The sequence below is a fragment of the Vidua chalybeata genome, chromosome 4 (assembly GCF_026979565.1).
Source record: "Vidua chalybeata isolate OUT-0048 chromosome 4, bVidCha1 merged haplotype, whole genome shotgun sequence".
Classification (NCBI taxonomy): Eukaryota; Metazoa; Chordata; class Aves; order Passeriformes; family Viduidae; genus Vidua; species Vidua chalybeata.
In genome coordinates, this window is record NC_071533.1 from 54,670,105 (window position 1) to 54,688,597 (window position 18,493).

At 36.3% G+C, this 18,493-nt stretch overlaps 1 protein-coding gene across 2 annotated transcripts; it reads right to left on the reverse strand.

Annotated features, from left to right (window-relative positions):
- Window positions 1-412: 412 nt before the first annotated feature.
- ANAPC4 (anaphase promoting complex subunit 4) lies at window positions 413-18,406 on the reverse strand. Of its 2 annotated transcripts, XM_053940444.1 has the most exons (28): window positions 18,232-18,406; window positions 17,531-17,636; window positions 16,517-16,649; window positions 15,246-15,320; window positions 15,092-15,118; window positions 14,946-14,990; window positions 13,356-13,440; window positions 12,877-12,987; window positions 12,220-12,303; window positions 11,877-11,963; window positions 11,105-11,169; window positions 10,969-11,011; window positions 10,785-10,861; window positions 10,262-10,362; window positions 10,095-10,146; window positions 9,740-9,795; window positions 8,458-8,504; window positions 7,480-7,536; window positions 7,262-7,318; window positions 6,614-6,707; window positions 5,841-5,938; window positions 5,282-5,343; window positions 5,152-5,190; window positions 4,964-5,065; window positions 4,243-4,320; window positions 3,343-3,513; window positions 2,043-2,166; window positions 413-1,683 (listed from the first exon to the last, which is right to left on the reverse strand). In XM_053940444.1, exons 1-28 carry the CDS (start codon window positions 18,337-18,339, stop codon window positions 1,468-1,470), a joined length of 2,400 nt encoding a protein of 799 aa, XP_053796419.1. In that variant the 5' UTR covers window positions 18,340-18,406; the 3' UTR covers window positions 413-1,467. The 2 variants fall into 2 exon arrangements, with proteins under 2 accessions (XP_053796419.1, XP_053796420.1); XM_053940445.1 differs by lacking the exons at window positions 17,531-17,636; window positions 18,232-18,406 and adding an exon at window positions 17,401-17,454.
- Window positions 18,407-18,493: the final 87 nt, after the last annotated feature.

Here is an 18,493-nt window from a genome sequence, read left to right on the forward strand (position 1 = left end):
CTCTACACAGAAAATCACAGCACTTCTGGATGGGCATTTCTGCCCCTCCTGTCCTACAGCTTCACTGTGCCTTGAAACATGACCATCTGTTGGATGAGAATGATGAACAGCAAGCAGCTTTCAAGGAGGTTGTTAGGAAATGGAAAAACTTCGTCTCTTTCAAAACTGAAAGCTTGTTTTAGCAGGGTCTCCCTCAAAGAGAGCAAAACCTTCCGTATTCCACTTTAAAAAAGTTACTTAAAAATGGAATATTTCAAAATAAGAGCATAAGTTTAGTATTCGAATTTTGCAATGCCAAATAGCAATTTCAAAGGATTTCTTTTTAAAGCACTGAATGGAAACTTGGTCCTTCACAAATACAAGGTACACTCACTGCTCTGAAGGAAGATCATGCATTAAGCAGCATTGTTTATTCAAAGAGCTGAGTTTTAAGTCAGTTAAGAATGACAGCTAGTAGGGAAGAAGAAAACATTTTAGATTTCTAAATGTTGGTTCTAGTTTCTACTGCTTAGCACTACATCATGCCTACAGTAATATATAAATTGCAAGTAACATAATTATGCTGAGGACTATGCACAACCTCCAATGCTAAATCATAATTTAAAAATACACTGTTGAAATTTTTCATTACAAAAAATTCCAGACTGAGAAGACAGGCATCCAGGAATAAATTCACAGAAATTAGGCAGGCTGAGACATGGAAACATTTGACAAATCATGCACTGCACACACACATTGCACTGAGGACTAAAGAACTGCATAGATTGAAATGCTATGTTACCAAGGACAGATGTTATCCAAAGAGCTTTTAAAATTATGCATTTCATTAACAGTTGCTAAATTTTGTTGTGTCACTAGCCCTACACTGATTTGCAATCTTATGTTTTGGTTCTACAGGAAACTTTCATACCCATTACTAGAACACAAAGTCTGAGAAGCAAAGAATTAGGCCTCAAGTTTTGTTGGTTTTATATACAACTTTATTTTATCTTTATAACAGTATTCAGGACTGAACAGACTAGCTACAAAAACTTCAGCTGGTATTTCTTTTTCTCTTCACCTATTAACAATGGCAAATAGAAAAGCTTTCAAAGCTTTAGCTGGTATCAAACTGTGTGCCAGACAGAAAAGAGTCAATAAAGGTATTCTAGAACACAATCTTAGCTGAGAAGCAACACAGAATTCCAGCTTGATTCAGCTGCTTGAGGAGGTATGGGATCCATCACCTCAGCAGCCTGAAGTCAGATTACTTTCTAACTAGTTAGATGACCTTTCAAATGTATCACTGCACATCACTCCCAGTCCCAGGGACAGTACTGATAACATCCCTGCTTACTGTAGCAGCCTGGATGAGTTTGAACTTGCTTTTAGTATTTTCTGTTCATTCTTCAGTACACAATTTCTTTGTGCCATTAAAAACATTATTTACAGTTCGGTCCTGTCCCTTTACTATTACCAAAGCCTATTTCAAGGATCCAGACTTGTCTCGCGTTCTTCAGTTTCATCAGGTAGTTCTTCAGCAGATGCATCACACACATTGTCCTGGCCATCCGCAGGCTGATTTGGCTCATCAGGTTCCCCAGCTGCAATCTGAGTTGTTTCTTCTTCCTCTTCTTCCTCAACTTCCCCATCATCCTCTACATCCATCTCAAACACCCTGATGTGGCGGAGGTTTGAACTTAGCTATAGAGACAGTAAGAAGTTCCTGTTAATGACCAAATAAGTAAAAACACCAACAGCATTTTAATTGTCAGCCAATAGCTTTGAAAATAACCTTTATCTTTGAAATGGAGATTTCAAGGGAATTATCAACTTTATTGCTCTACAGGCTGAGAAGTAAAGCAAGCCGATCTATTACTTTCAGTTAAAGTTTTTCCATCCTGTGCTATTAGAGAGGTATGACTGTATCCTGACACACTAATAGAAGATTATGAGAAAATAATCTATTTGTCAAAAAAAAAAAAAATTGGTAACTTCTAGGTTACCACTACAGTGAGCACACTTCCTTTACAGACAGGCTTTTTCAGAGATACTGCACTTACCACACAAGAAACTTTTCTAATGCCATTTACAGAAACATACTGAGCTTTCATGTTCTCCAGCACTCTCCACTGACTCTCCAAGAAGACAGTACGTGTGGGTATCTCACTGCTTCGCTCATCCAGCCTGCACACAGTAAGGAAAAAAGCACAAAGCTGGTTCACAAGAAACAACTGCAGTTCTAAGAAAAAGCCTCCAGTTTCTTATGTCTAAATTTCATTGTATGCAACAAGCAGATAACCCTATGAAACCATCATAATGCCATTACGATACTCTAGAGCAGGAGATCCAACTGTAGAGACACAGCACGTTCCTACCAAGTTAAAAACATTACAGCAGGTGAAAAGAGACCAGTAAAGTCTGATCTTCCCACAAGAAACACCTATAGCAGGATGTGGGTGGCTTTTTTCAAACCTCTCCTCTGCACAGCGGAGTATTCAAACACAGTCCTGGATGCAGTGCCTCCCCTTACACAGAAGTTTGGCCTCCATGACCCTTCAAATATGCATCACTACCCCACTCACAGGGATTGTATGAAGACACTCCCTACCTATTACAGCAGCCAAGATTAGTTTGAACTTGCTCTTAATATTTTCTGTTCATTCTTCAATACACAATATTTTTGGGGCATAAAAAGTTAATTTACAGTTCAGTGTGGCTCTTTATTTTGAAACAAAAATGCATCATAAGCAAACCACCAGAGAAGAATGGGAGTAAAGTAAAAGCAAGGAACACACAGCAACTAAAGAACTGGATTCACTAATTGAACTACATTGGCCTTTGTGTGTGTGTTCACTTTCACCTGATGCTCTCCTCTACCTATGCCAATGCAGACAGTGGTACCAGTTCTGATGTTTTAAGGTTAAGCTGACAATATTTTTAAGGGTGGCTACCAAGGAAAGATCAAGAAATATCTGTGTATTCTTATTACAAGGCAGAGGTTCATAAGCAACTAAGCTGAAAACATCCTAAACTGAATTATTCTGACGAGCAAAGTTAGCACCTTCTAGGGAAGATTTCTGATTCTACAAGGTGTCTTCAGCTGATCCTTCCATTTCATGACAGCCAGGTACAGAAGTAGTATCAGTATCAAAAAATCCAAAACCAACCCACCAAAAACCACAAAACAAACTATTTAGGAAGCTTCCATCTTCCCCATCCTACTCTCCTGGCACAAAAAGAATTTCTGTCTTCAAAATATTTATACACGCGCAAAGTATGAGTAAGTGTACACAATTATAATATTTACTTAATTTGCTTTTCAGTTCTACATTTTCAGATTTGCTCAAGGTTTTTCAGTACCTTTCCACAGAATCCCAAATGAATTTCCTATCTTGGTCCTCATCCGTGTATACTGAAGATAAAGGCAGCTGAGCCAAGACTCTCTCCTTCCCCTCTTGTTGCACACTCTCTTTCAGAACTACAGTTACAGTTTCGTCATCGTAGAAGTGAGCATCCAAACAACTGTAGCATCTAAAGGAAAATAATTTAGAAAGCATCAAGTAACAGAAGAGAATGCAGAATTAAAATATTTTAAAGTTGACCAGCACTCATGTTAAAAAGTATTCAGTATTTAACAATGAGCTTAATTGTAAATAATAATAAAATAAAAAGAGGTCAGCTGTGCAGCTATGACTGAATGATAGCCATAACCTGGCAGACCCCTGCATCATACAGGAAAAATTATTCTGAAGGGGAAAAAAAAGCAACTCACAAAAAAGCCTTATTAGCAATCTTCACATTTCACATGAAACATAAGAAACAGTAAACATAAATACCAAAAAAAATTTAGAAATACAGCTGAAGGTACTGAGGGCAAATAATATCTGGCTTTTGTACATGAAAAGGACAAGTTAGTTTATCATACGCCTTGTGAGATAGCTACATTCAGGCATACCAAGTCTTATCTTACTTAAAGAACATCACAGAGATAAACAATACTTGTTTCCAGCTAGATTTGTTTCTTGCACGTGTGTTAAAGCTTTAGTTTTCAACTGCAAAAAGTTGAAAACTAAAATCTACTTGACCTTGAGATGACGTGCAAAGTAAGATTTGCACTATTCTGTAGCTTCATGCACCTGTGCCATTTCTTACATCCCAATTCACCCAGGTGAGTTAACTTCAAAGGCAGCAATGCAAGAAAACCAATAGGAAACATGATTTTTAATTCAGCAATCTGCAAGAAAAATCAAATATACTGACCTGGAGTCTGAGCTCTCATTTATACTATTGTTCAAGAAGTTTCCAAACTCTACTGCAAGAATCCCATTACTGACAGACCTAGAACAACAGAGTTAATTGTCTCAGTGACAAAAGCCTTTCTCTTCACTGAGAATCCAAAATCTCTAATGGCAACTGTGGTACAAGATGGTGTAAATGCCTATCTAAGCTTAGCACAATACATGGCTACATGCCAAAATTATGTCATTGGTGGATGGGAATCTTTTAAATTCTTCTGCTCCTCAGAAAAACAAGACTAATGGAGTCAAATGGAAAACTACATCTGGCTTATGTAGAGAAGAGAAAGCCATCATTAAATTACAGAATGCAAGACATTAATCAAAGAATACTATTTACAGTAAGACAAAGCAACACTGGAAGTGGGATTCTTTGAAATTTTTCAGAAGTTTGCACAATTAAGTAATTCTGTTAGCTACAATCTAATGGAGTCTCATTTTTTCCTTATTCCAGAACCATCTTGCATCTTGAGATTAGATTTTCTAAGTCTAATACAACACAAACTTCTGCTGCAGTTTCCTGCTGCACTTCTTAATGTACTCCTCATTTTCTCTAGTAGTCAAGAGAGATTGTACTCATGGTGCTCATTCCTTATTTTTATAAATAGATTTAAATTGTAACTGGCAAATACTTAAATTGTAACTGGCAAATCTCACACACCACTTCTTCCCTCTTTTTGTCTTACCTGGAAGTATCAGTATGTCTCCTCAAAATGTGTATTTTAGAAATAGAATTTTCTAACATGGTGAAGAGAACATAATGTAAATTAGATGTTTTGTCATTCCACCTGCAATGTGGGGGAAGAAATGAAAATTTAGATCAAGTTTTCCTAACTGGTAAACTACATGGAACAAGGAATAGCAGCATACTTACAGAAATGGTAATTTAAATAACTGAGGTGTGGAATCTTCACTGCAAAGGAAAGACAAAACAGTTTATAAAATGCTACTCATGCATGAGTTTTAGTTGCACATTTCTTTAGCTGCTTTTATTAAAGAAATACCTTTGAGAAACTTTGTAGAGAGATATGCAGACTGCTTGATGCACTGACTTTCCAATTACATCCTAACAAATATAAAAAAATAGGCCATAAAATACAGGCAGTTATTCATAATTATACATGTTTTTAAGAAAAAGAAAACCCAACCAACCTACCAACAACCTCGGAGTACATCTGAAAGAAAACCAATATTTATCCTGGAATAAACATTCCTAATGCAAACACTATGGTCACTTCATACATTTGTTTCATGTTTTTCCATATTAGACTAATGTATTGCCAGCTAACACAGTTATCTGGTACACAGCACATACACACACAAAATTAAAATTAAAACCAGAACCCAAAATTGTGTGAACAGAATATGTTAAACAAAAAAATCTCTTATTGTGCTTTCTCTGGCCAAAGGCTTGAGATATCCCAATAGTGAAATTGGACTCTACCCAAGTTATAGGCACTCAAAGGCAAAGATTAAAGCTTCAGGCCTTGCTGAGCATGACTGCTACCTTCAGTTGACAACTATCCCTAAAAGAAAGTTATCATTTGTAAAAACTGAACTTACTGCTGGTTTTTGTATACACTGATCAATGACCCCTTCCATTTGCCTTTTGACAAAATGCAGTGATTTCTCAGGATAGTAGGGAAACAGAAGTGGGCTTTCTGTAAACAGACAAAGTTAATTTTAAAAATGCTTGTATCTCTATAGAAACATATTACACCATTATTATCTCCAAAACCAGATTTTCTACAGACTATTTTCCAAACAAAAATGCTACCATTTCCCCCCTTTTTATCGAATTAAATAAGCAGAAAAAGGCAACTGTGGCAAATTCTATTATACACAGCTTATGCTGTCAAGGTTTTACAGTCTTTGGTTTCTAAAGTTAAACTAAAATAATTGTCACATTATAATCATTATAATCTCTTACTTCTTTTTCACCACTAATTAACAAAATAGCCTCAGACTCCAGTGAAAGAGAACAAGTTAGGACACTTCCCACAGGTACAACCTAAGCATAACTATTGCTTTCTTGAACTGGAATTAAGATATCCTAAAATAGACCTCTTCTGGGATTCCTTCCAAGCCAACACTTCTGAGACTGGTACAGAAAATATGGGGAACTCCCAATATCCAGAAAATGGTAATTGACTGGGTAAGCAGCTACCTAAACCCTGTGCAAAATAACAAGGCCCATTTATTTTTTTCCACTCAGATGAAGACCAATGAGTAACACTACAGAAGTAACTCATAAGCGTGAAAAGAGATAACTCTTCTACATTGGTTACATTCTGCATATATCTTGCATTCACTTCTTTTTCATGAAAGCACATTACCTTTAAGATGAGTACTATCTTTAAGAAAGTTAAACCACTGGTTTCCCTCTGTATTAGGTGGTGATACAAGTTCATCATCTTCATCTTTCAAGTACTAGAAAAGAAACACATTTTTAAGACTGTAATTTAAGAATAGGGAACATTAGAATTCACCTTCACTATTGCCCCTAGTGAATATATTAAACATTTCTTTTTAAATTAACACACCATAGTCTTAAAACTAAATATGCCACCCCATCTAGAAACAATAAGAAAAATCAACTATTGTTTAAGATCACATGGTGATATTTCCCTAAGAAACTGATTTTTAAATCAAGTCTGAACACAAATGTTTTGAAATGCAGCAATTAATGCCATACAGATTAACAAACATATCAGTTTTACTGAAGCTGGCTTTTACGGTTTTACTACTGCTGCAAAATTTTTTTATCTTTTCCTAAAAATGCAGCCTGTGTAAAGTGAAACTACAAGGGTTTAAATCCTCATTTTCCTAGTAATAAGGGGAAACAATTTAATCTATTTTACCATCACTGGTGTGTACAACACAGAGCAAAAAGGCCAGGCATGGAAAGTGGGCACAGCTTTAAAAATTCTCTCTCTAAGGATTTTCTCATTTATTCTTTTTGCATTTATTCCTTTGTTCTTTACCTGGCCAACTCTCTCCACATTGAAGTATTTTCCTTTACGATTGTAAAGTTCTGGTGCCTAAAAAATAATGTAAACAAACCCATTACTTAAACACAGAAATAATGAGAAGTACTGAACAAAAAGATGATCAAATTATTTTACTCTAAGATTTTCCAGACTCAGCTACTGTCAACAAAAATACAGTCAAGTCATGTACTTGGAAAACCAGTATCACTGACCTCATTGAAGTGCTCAGTAAGAAAATCGGCAACAAATGTGATATCTTTTTGAGTCATCTAAAAGGAAAAAAAAAAGTGAGAAAAGCAAAGGGTAAGAAACACATTTCAATGTGCACAGAACAGACATTCTACAGGCTGCACAAGCACAGCTCCCTCAGCCTGTGCTCACAGGGCAAATGTGCCAGCCTCCAACCTGCTTGGGAGTGCTCTGCTGAACTAATCCCAGACCATTCTCATCTTTTCCAGGATGGTCCTAAACTGGAGATGCAACCAACAAGTGCTAAATAAGGACAATAACTACTTCCCCTGAGCTCCTGGCCATGCTCTCATTACTACAGCCCTGATCATCCCTGCCCACCTTTGCCAGGGCACGCTGCTGGCTCATGCCTAGCGTGCATCGAGTGAGTCCCACATCATCTCGGCAGAGCTGACATCTTCCCAGCCACATGGGCTCCAGCAGTGCACTCACAGGGGGTTAACCCACCCCACAACAGAACCTTGCATTTTGTCCTTCATGAACTGCAGGGGGTCCCCACCTGTCCATTCCTCCAGCCTAGCTATTTCTGGAAGACACCTCTGCCCTCAAGTGAGGGCAGTGTGTTGGTGGCTGCAATTCGATGCAGGTATTGTTGTATTATTACTGTATTATTATATATTCCTTCTCCTCTACGGGGGCATTGATAAAGATATTAAAATCTCATTCTGGTTAACTTCATCATTTAGGGCACATCAAGAGCTGCTATACAGAGTCCTTGCATACCCAGCATACGAAATACAATAGTGTTAATAAAGAAAACAGAAAAGGTAATTCATGCATGACAGCATATTAGTGTCAATGTGCAGGCATCAACTTTCTCAAAAAAAAAATTATACAGATACTACCCTTCAAGTTCTGGAACAAAAAGAAACCTTTAAATCAGCTTTAAATATGAGCAGAATATAGAGGATATCACCATTTATCAGAAAATGTTACATTACCTTGTTCAGCTCTGGAAGCACATGATCTTCTGACATCCTCAACATGGCTAAGGGAAAAATAATATTCTTATTGCATTAATACTGTTTTCCTAATATTCTTTATTTTTCACATGTATATAATAAGACACTGCTGTTAAAAAAGATTAATTCATTAGAAGCAAAAGAGCCTGAGATTAAGAATTACAAATCAAGACTGAAAAGTCTCTCTAGTCTCACTAGCTTACATTACAAATCTTCAAGAATTTTTATCTTTAATCTTTTCCAACTGCATTCTACCCTGTATGAGACTGAAATAAAATTATTAATGGAAAGGGCTCATAAGAATTTGCTCATGTCCATACTAAGAGTACTAAAATGGATATATGTAAAATACATGAAAACAGTCATGCTCAGAAAAATGTGTTTTAAGACAATTGCACAGGATTAATTTTAAGTCTGCAAGGCTTGGATAAAGTTCTCTGTTTAGTCTGAAATGAAACAAACACTGAACATTATGATAGAGAACTTTGACAGTTCTGCTTTCTGCAATTTTTAAATTAGAACTATTACATTCCTGCTAGTAAGTAATACTGCATATCTAGTGCTTTTACAGTATCTGGTAATACCACTTAGTTTTTGTAAAGTAGTTCTAAAAAGATCAAATAGAAGTTATAAACTTATTCATAAACACTTCTAAAACCAAGCAAAGTAGTTGTAAAAAGATCAAATAGAAGTTATAAACTTATTCATAAACACTTCTAAAACCAAGCAGGCTAAAATACAGTGGGCTTCACCTCCTTCTAACACTTTCTCTGCAGCTACCCAGACACAACTGAAGGTGGCTACTAAGTGCAAGTGGGCATTCAGAGACTGTTTACATCTCTGCAGAACCTTACAAGTAACTAGGCTTTCACAGGAGAAAACAGCAGTAACAGAGCAAAAGAAAATTAGGCTGTATTTCAAATTTGGTGTAGACTAAAAAAAGTCCTTTATTTTTCTCCAAATCAAGACCAGCAAATTGCTCATGAAGCAAAAAAGAGATTGGAGCAGTATTACAGGTCGAGTATATACAATACCCACTCTACATATACTAAATTTAATTGAGAAGTACTGAATTTATTATCTGTGTTTAATATTCTAATTACTCTTGCTTCATCAACTATATCCCTTTACATGTCCAGAAATTTTCTATGATAGAAAAATAATAGATGGTTATAACTCAGGTTGGCCTAGTTACTTGCCTGCATTTCAATGCTTACAATATAAAACAGATACTGCATGATTACTGTGTGACCAGTCTTACCAACATAGAGCCATCGAAAAAATGCCTTGAAGTTTTTCATACTACTGTCAATCACTCTAAACAAGAAACAAGAAAAGAAATTACAAAATCTGACTGTCACAAGCTGCTCCAGGCTTAAGTCTTTACCACAGAAAGGCCTGTAAGCACTGTCAACTTTTTTTCAAAATGCCCAATGCAATATTTCAAGTAGGACTATTCTAGTGGTATGAGTCTGACACACAGTGAAACAAGATGAAAGCTCAGCACCAACAGAAGAGTCTTGCTCTCCCAACCTCCTCTGTTCCCAGCCCATTAATCTCCTCTAATACAAGACTGAATAAGAATGTTTTTTAAATTCTCCAGACTTTATACTTACTGAAGCAGCTCATTTGCCTTCAGGATGAAAGAACCAACAGCAGTAATAGCCTCTGTGAATTTAAAAAAAAAAAAAAAAAAAAAAAAAAAAAGCTAACCATTATTATTAAGCTTTCTAAAGTGATATCAGAGCAGGTAGGCAGCACACACACTACTGTACTACTGTACCGTCAATTCCAGATGCATCTAATCCCAGAGACTCATATTTTTGTTTCCATAAAGCCATCCCTTTCAATTCACTCAAGTGGTATAAAAGTGCCTCAGAGCCACTAGGAAGGCAGAGGAAAGAAGCATAATTTTTTTATTCACACTCTGGAAATTCAGTGTTCTGCTGCATGCTACATTTTTTTCATTTAATGTGCAAAGTGCAAAGCTTTATAAAGGTGGTCTGACATGAACAAGAGGTATCACTTCAGAGAAAGGCAGATATTGTCTCAATGACACAAAGTTAGTGAATATTTTGCATAGATCATATAAAACACACCAGGCAGCAATTTATAGGTGATGTTCCATGAAGATTGTTCAAAATACTTCACTAGTTCTTTACTATGCAAAAGTAAAATAATGTTTTGCCATGATCACAGGCTCCATACCAGCACACCTACCTAGATTAAATGGCATATTATATCCTTTTATCAAAGCATATAATATGCCATTTAATCTAAAATTCAATTGAAATTCTGTGACTTACCTCTGCAAATGACTTATAACCAACTTTTGTATACTGGAATAAGAAGACTCTATGGACTGGCCAAGTTTTTTTAAACCCTGTTGACAAAGAAATACTATCATATAATAATAAATCTGTTAACATAAAAATGATTAGAAGATATTGAAATAGATTAGTTTAGTATGTTTAAAAAATGTTAACATACCTTTACTGTCAGTTGGTTCATTAGTAATGCCTGAAGTTCCAGACTGAAGAAGGTGGGGAGAGAACCAAATAGGCATTTCATTTTGTGTTTCAACATCAAGTAAAAAGGCATACTCAGATAAAACAACAGTAACTACCTTGCTTTGCCCCATAACAACAGCTGCATAAACTCATCCTGAACAGAAGTGGTTGTATTCTTTTCCTGCCAGTCAAAATGATTGAAATAGATTGGTGAAGAGATTAAATCCATGCTACCAATTATCTCACAAACACTCCATATAAAGTATTTCAAAGAACCCACCCATATCTTTGAATGTTGAAATCAGACTACTGATCACTGAAAATTTTCAAATCACTGAAATTTCTGTAGTGTTTCAAATTATTTTCAACTGCCTTACCCAATAAAAACTCTAAGTCGTTTGCCACCAAGAATCTATTTTTAAAAATAAACAAATTACAAGACTCATTAACTTCTGGCCACAGTCAATGAGCATAAAATTTAAGCAAATCCAATAGCATCTTAAACATAGATAATTACATGTGCTCTATTGAACTAGGCTGTAAGTGTTGTTACTGAACATTTACAGTGATCAGTTTATCAATGACTTGAGTACAAAGAGCACAGCCTTAAATAGAAAGCAACTGATCAACAGCTGGGCAAGCTGAAAGGTATGATTTTTTTAAAATTCAGAATAAATAGAAGTATCACAATACAATTATGCTTGATTGTACACAGGTACCTTCACCATCAGAGCACTTGACACACAATAGCTTCCAGGCTGTCTCTGAACTTAGAGACTCTTATCTGGAGGCATCATGCTTAAACATTAATATATGCAATAGACTAACAAGAACAACAGAGCTACTGCAAAAAGTGTTTTTCCAAAAGGATGGTTAATCCTACAGTACCTGTACAAACTTTGTTAGTCGTGAGTCCATCTGCATCAGTATTTCTTCCCATGCTTCACACATGCATGTCAATGACAGCTTTATATACTGTAATACAGAAACTGGTATTAGTATTATTTCCTTTCTCCCTTTCAACAACACATTCAAAAAATGGGTGTTACAATATAAAGGGAAGATATGCTGTAGATCTTATATAAAATTTATTATCAAATTCCAAGTTGGAGCTCTACATTTACTTAAAATCAACTCAAGCTTCCTACTAGAAAACATTTACTTCACTTGCATTAGAATGTCAAAGCCTACAGAGCCACAAGACTAAAAGAATGGTGTAACACAACTGTACCTGTAACAGAGTTGAAATGTGAGTAAACTTCCGGGCCATTCGAGTTACCTCAGGTAAGTAACTTGATAACAAACTAGTGTCCAACTATAACAAATGAAAAAAAGCAACAGTTAACAGATGATTTGTCTTTTAACAATATACAGATTACAGAAATTAAAAGACAGACTGGAAGAATGCACAGAAAATCTCTTTGTTCTTAACTCCTTAAGGTTGATTTTAAAAGGAAAATAGAGTTAATTCAAAGAAGTAATAACTATTTTTAATACATCCATAAAAACCCCTGATAAGGTTCCACATTTTGGAGCTCTAACAGTAATAATTTTAAGGATGACTGATCTGGAAAGATAGGATAATCAAAAGCATTGCTGCTATGCCTTTGTGTGCAGAATGGAGAAAATCTGAATAATTGTAACTGTAATTGAATAAATTCAAATTATTCTAAAAGTAGTATTATAAAAGAATGGCTCAGATCACCATTGTCAGTCTTATCAGTGAAACTGCATGTTAACATCATCAATTCAAAAGCTAAACAGGGGTTAATTTCAGAATGGCTGGAAGTGGTAGTTTTTGTTATAATGAGAAAAAAATAAAGCTACCAGAATGTAATTTTAAAAGCAGTTTTACTTTTAAAAAACGATTTTACATTAGTTTACTTACCTGAAAATACATTATCTCTGCTTCGCTGTCTGAAGAGCTTTCTATCTCTGTAATAACTGACAGTGATTTCAAATCACTAGACAAACATAGTCCACGACAAGAACCTGCCACCTGAACGATTCCAGATTACAAGTTAATAAAACATTTCATTTCCTCTAAGACATATTTACTGCTCTAACACACTGACATACAAAGATGACTGTGTTCAATGGCATGTAAAAACAAAGTGTAATTTACAGCTACTGCTCAGGAACAAACCTGCTTTTTTTTTTAATCATGCATTAACAGTGAATTTTGAAACAATAATTAAATTTCCCAGTTACAAGATCTTTCCATCAAAAACGAACAACCCAATCAATTAGTTTCTTTAAATTCAGCAGCCCAGTTTTACTTATGTGTAAGCATATGTATATTTTCACTCAATTCTGCTGCAGTTTGGTATATTATGAAGAAAAAATATGGAAAGAAACCAAACATACCCCATTTACTGTAGCAATCTTGAACATTCCATAAGCATATATCTCAATAAATCCTGAGCTGCCACCAAGGACGAGAGTATTAAGTCTATAAAAATAGAAGAATGTGTTGATAAGCATACTGAAAAAAATTTGAACACACAGAGATATAATTCTTAGTACTTAAATTCCATCCTTTTAATAATGTTCCTCCAAAGAATCACTGCACAAAAGTAAACATTGCATTACCTTCCATGAGTCAAGAAATTTAAAAACAAACTAACAATTAGCTTGGATTTTATTGATAAAACCTGCCTCTAATACTTATATTAAGAGTATCAATTACTACATAAACTGAGAGAATAGGGAAAAATAGCACAGTTTAGTCACAGAGTCCTTTTTCACTAAAAGTAACAAGTTTCTAGCAACCTTCCCCTTAACAATGCAGGCCACAAAGCATTATTACAAAGCTACTTTGAATTACCCTGATTATATGCAGAGTGAGTTTAGCACACTCACTCAGTGGCACTCCTCAGCATCACAAAGACAACGAACATTTGAAATGCTTGCAGCAGCAATAACAGCCACAGAACTAAGAAATGCATCAGAAACAGAAACCCAGTGCAAGGAATACAGCCTGGGACAGGACAGGTCTATGTTTTGCTCACTTATTAACACCAATGTGCTACACTGGCTTGGGAAAAAGCCTACAAATACAAGAAAATTAACTGTAACTTCTGCCTGTTACATATCTAAATAAATATACATTTAAGCAGAATATTTCTGTTAAAGCCAACACAGAACTTAGGAAAACAGTATCTTAAAAACTTTTGGTTTGACTAATTGAGTGGATGAAGACAGCAGAGAGAATTCCCAAAGCTCCTACACCACAGACAGCTCATTCTCTCTCAAGCAAGGAAATCCTACTGTAAGAAGAGCTATCAAGTTTTAAAAAGGAGTAACTGGTGATAGACAGTTACAGATGCATATTTGAAATAAGGAGGGTAGTTCTGCATAGTGAGACTGTAAGGAACAGTGAAATGGATAAAACAAGGCACAGACATTAAGTGCCCCCCTCAAAAAAGTAGCACAAGGCACTGCACGAAGCCAGTCCCAGTCTGCTAAATTACACTTCCACCAGCTGCCCTTGATGCACTTCCCAATAACAGATGTTTATTTTAAAGTAACACTGATACAGCTAGTTTCAGAGCTACTTTTAAGCTTAGATTTGTCACACTCATACAAACCCCCAGGAATGCTCTGTATAGAACAAACACTCACAAATGTCTCCAAGACCAGCTTACGTAATACAGAAATCAGCCTTCAAATGCACCCCAGGAAGTCTGCTAAGAAGATACAACCCCAACAGCAGTTACTGATAAAGTGCCTTATAATCCCTCTAAACTAAGGGAAAAAGGTGACTGCTGGAAACTTGAATATAGTCTTTGAACTTTATCTTTATACTTAAAAAAAAGATATTCCATATAATTTCTCTGAGACTTTAAAAACAATTATGAATAACTTAACAGTAAACTCAATTATCCATTATTTTATACTTTTAAAAAAACAACTAAACAAAAAAACCTCAACCAACAACCCACAGCCAGAATTTACCTGACATCACCCAGAAGCTTCATAATCTCATCTGACTTTTCTTCACTGAAAACACAAAACACATGATTAGGGCTTATGTAGTTTGTCTCAATATTAGAAAACAACATAAATCAAAAAAATATAGTTATAATATGACAATTTCTTACCTGAAAATTTTTGCAGTGGTACTGTAACTGAAAACAAAATAATTACTTTCAGTAACTATGATCAGACATCTGTAGAGCATTAAAGATGAATAACTGAAATAACAACAACAAATAACAAATGGCATTTCCTCAAGCTTACTAGTGTAACACTTACTTTTTTGGTAGTGCTGGTAATTTAGGCAAAAGGAGGTTTGATTCATCTTCAGCATTGTAAAAGGAAGTGAGAACACTGAAAAAGACATAATACCATCTTTACTACGCAAGCTGTAAAAATGAGAAGAGACTTTCTTTTCAGTTCCAGAGTTAAGAGAATATATTCAACACATTATGCATATTAAAATTACAGAGGATAATCCTTTATGTGACCTTTAATAATTTATCAAGGGACCAAATTAATAAAAGAAGTGAAAATCTTTTTTTATTTCCAGTGAATAAAGTTTGTATCTGCTGGCTCAGAGGCTTGTCATCAAATCTTTCGTTGCCTGTAAAGTAGTTACTGTTAGAGGCTTTCTGTTTAAACTCTCTCAAAGCCTGCAGTACAACCCACCCACACCTCAAAACAGCTAAAGACACATTGCAGTGAGAGGAAGATCAAAGCACAATACTTAATATCACATCTTGGATATGTCAGAAGGTTGAGATTCCCCATAAAAAGCTAAGTCTATCCCCACCAGAACAAGAATGTCAGTGTGGTTAAAGTTACAGCTATTTTCTTGCTATTTTAAGACTGATGCTTACTGGAGGTGAGGGGGGAAATCCTCAAGTGAGGAGCTTAGACCACCTGCCTCCTTTAAATAAATGTTTTATTTAACCGTGTTCTTGCACTGCCGTAAGGTGCATATCAGAGGCTTCCTTAAGACAACAGAAATAGGGACCAGGATGTCCTCCAGGTCACAAGTGCTGCTAAGAATTGTTCAATCACACAGAGTTCATGGTCACTAGGGATAATCTGACTTCCTCAACAGGATTGCCAATGAAATTGGATGTAACACCAAAGATAAAACATGAAAGACATAAACACCAAAATAAAGATTTTGAAAACACAGAAGAAAGATTTAAATGTAATACTTATTCTGACTTACAAAATAGATGAACATAAAATTCCTATAATTAAATAAATTGATTGATATTGAAGCAAACTGGATCAGAAGACAGGCTGTACATGCTAACACTGGATTAAGCAACTCTTAAGAAAGAGAAGCACAAAATCATGCTGAAATTTAATGTACTACCCAAAGAACCACAAGACTAAGGTGTCAGCACTCAAAATAAGCATATGAAAAGTGTCTATTCTAAAAAAAGGAAAATTTTAGTCAAGCAGTGAAAAAAAACAACAGGTGTGGAATACTGCTTGTAACATTAAGAGTATAAATTATCAGTGAGGTGGCATTACATAGCTCATGATTTAATTCTATTCAGACTCACCTGCTTTCCTCAGTTACTTCCATCCAATGCATGTATGTAATAGATAACTCCACAGAGAAGGAGTGCAAGCTTTCAGGCTTTTCTACATCACACAGAATAATCCTCTTGGTATCAGCAAGGCCAAAAGCCAAAACTAGAGAAAGACAAGTAAAATGTATAAATAGCAATGTGCAAAATGTGTATCTTACACTGACCTAGAACTGAACATGCTTCTAACACTTCTAACTATAGTTCTGATAAAGTAGAGGTTTCCAGTTTTGCAAACCTGAGTCCAATATAATGTACAACATTGTCCACCAGAAAGGTTTGGTGGACAAAAAACACAAATTAGGAGCTGCTGAGCAACTTTTGTATCACTTCATTCATAGTAGCAAATAGCAGGCACAGGTTTCTGTATTTGCTTCCTTATAATCACAAGTAATCATCTTAAAAAGAAGTTTCTTCAACTTTTCAGATGCCATCATAAAACATTATAGGTAGTTTTTATCCATATGTCATGGAAGAATATTGTTCCCATTCTTCCACTTCCAGTGAACCAAAATTAACTGATTTCTGGCATAGGTTTCTTAAGCTACTAATTTCAACATTATTTCTATTAATAAGGAAAAGGCTATTTTTTTTTCTCTGGTTTATAATTAGAGCAATTTTAGCTTATGAAGTTTTGCCTATGGTAAGTAAGCTAAGCTCTTCAATCAATCCTGATCAGACAGCTTCTTTCCCTCCCAATAAACTCTGTACATCAGATAAAATATCCTGCTTAGTTAGGAGGTTGAAATTTTACTATACCCTGAAAAGCAGCATTTGGCACATAAATCTGGCTTATAAATCTTTCTTGCAATTGCATTCAACAGTGTTAATCTCTCTATTGCTGTGAATGAACCTACATAAAATTAAGCCACCCTTTTCTTCAAACACAGTTTACTCGAAAACTTCCTTCACAGGTGAGAGGCATCATCATTCATGATTTCCCATGGGGTTTTATTGCACCATATCATCTCATATACTTGACATTACTTTTGCCATCTGGTCTCCAAGCAAGAGCAGTCACTTCTTTTCCTGTATTTTCATTTGGAGGCAAACTCCAAACACGTTGAAAGTTTGCAAGCCGATGAAGTAAAACCTACAAAGCAAATGCATTAAAGACAAACTTAAACCACATTCTCCCATTAATAAAGTTTGTAAATCAGTTCAAGATGCACAGTTTTTCACCAGTTTCTAACTCCTGTGTCTTAAACACCGCCTGCTCCTCTAGCAGATGATTCACTCCTATGTTCTTTTAGTGGGCAGTACACAGTTTATAGCAGTAGAGAGAAACAAGATGAGCCTTGCATAAGGATACAAGCTCCTAACCAACAGGGGCTACCCATCACCTCTCCAGCAGACAGCCCAAAAGCACAAGTCTTGTCTTCCTACATGATCACATACTGCAGTTCCAGGGGAAAAAGTACTTAAAATTAGATTTAATTTAAACAGGAACTTCCATGCACTTTAAAATCCTACAAACAACCAACGAGCGCATCATATATGAATTTGTTCGGAAATCAGAATGCAAAAAATGAAGGATCAATAAGACGCTCGATTTAAAAAATTGCTATCCTTAAATGCCTGGCCAGGCTTACGAGAAACATGCCCCAAGTAACAGCAAAGGCATCTGGGCCTGCAGGGAGAGGCAGCGGCCGTTCCTCCCGTGCTCCTCACCCGGCACCCGCACTCACCTCCCCCGCTCGGTTGGCCAGGGCGATGAGGTCCCTTTTGGGGGACCAGGACATGAACACGACCTCCTGCGGCAGCTGCTTCTCGCCCACCTGCCTGAAGGCGGGCATGGCTGCGGGGCTCCGCCGAGACCCGCCGGGCCCAGCTCCCGCTTCCGGGGGCGGCGCTTCCCGCCGCGGCAAGGAGCGGGCGGGGCGGGGCTCGGGAGCCGTGCGAGAGATTCGGGCAGCGGGGCGGGGCTCGGGAGCCTGGCGGGAGATCCCG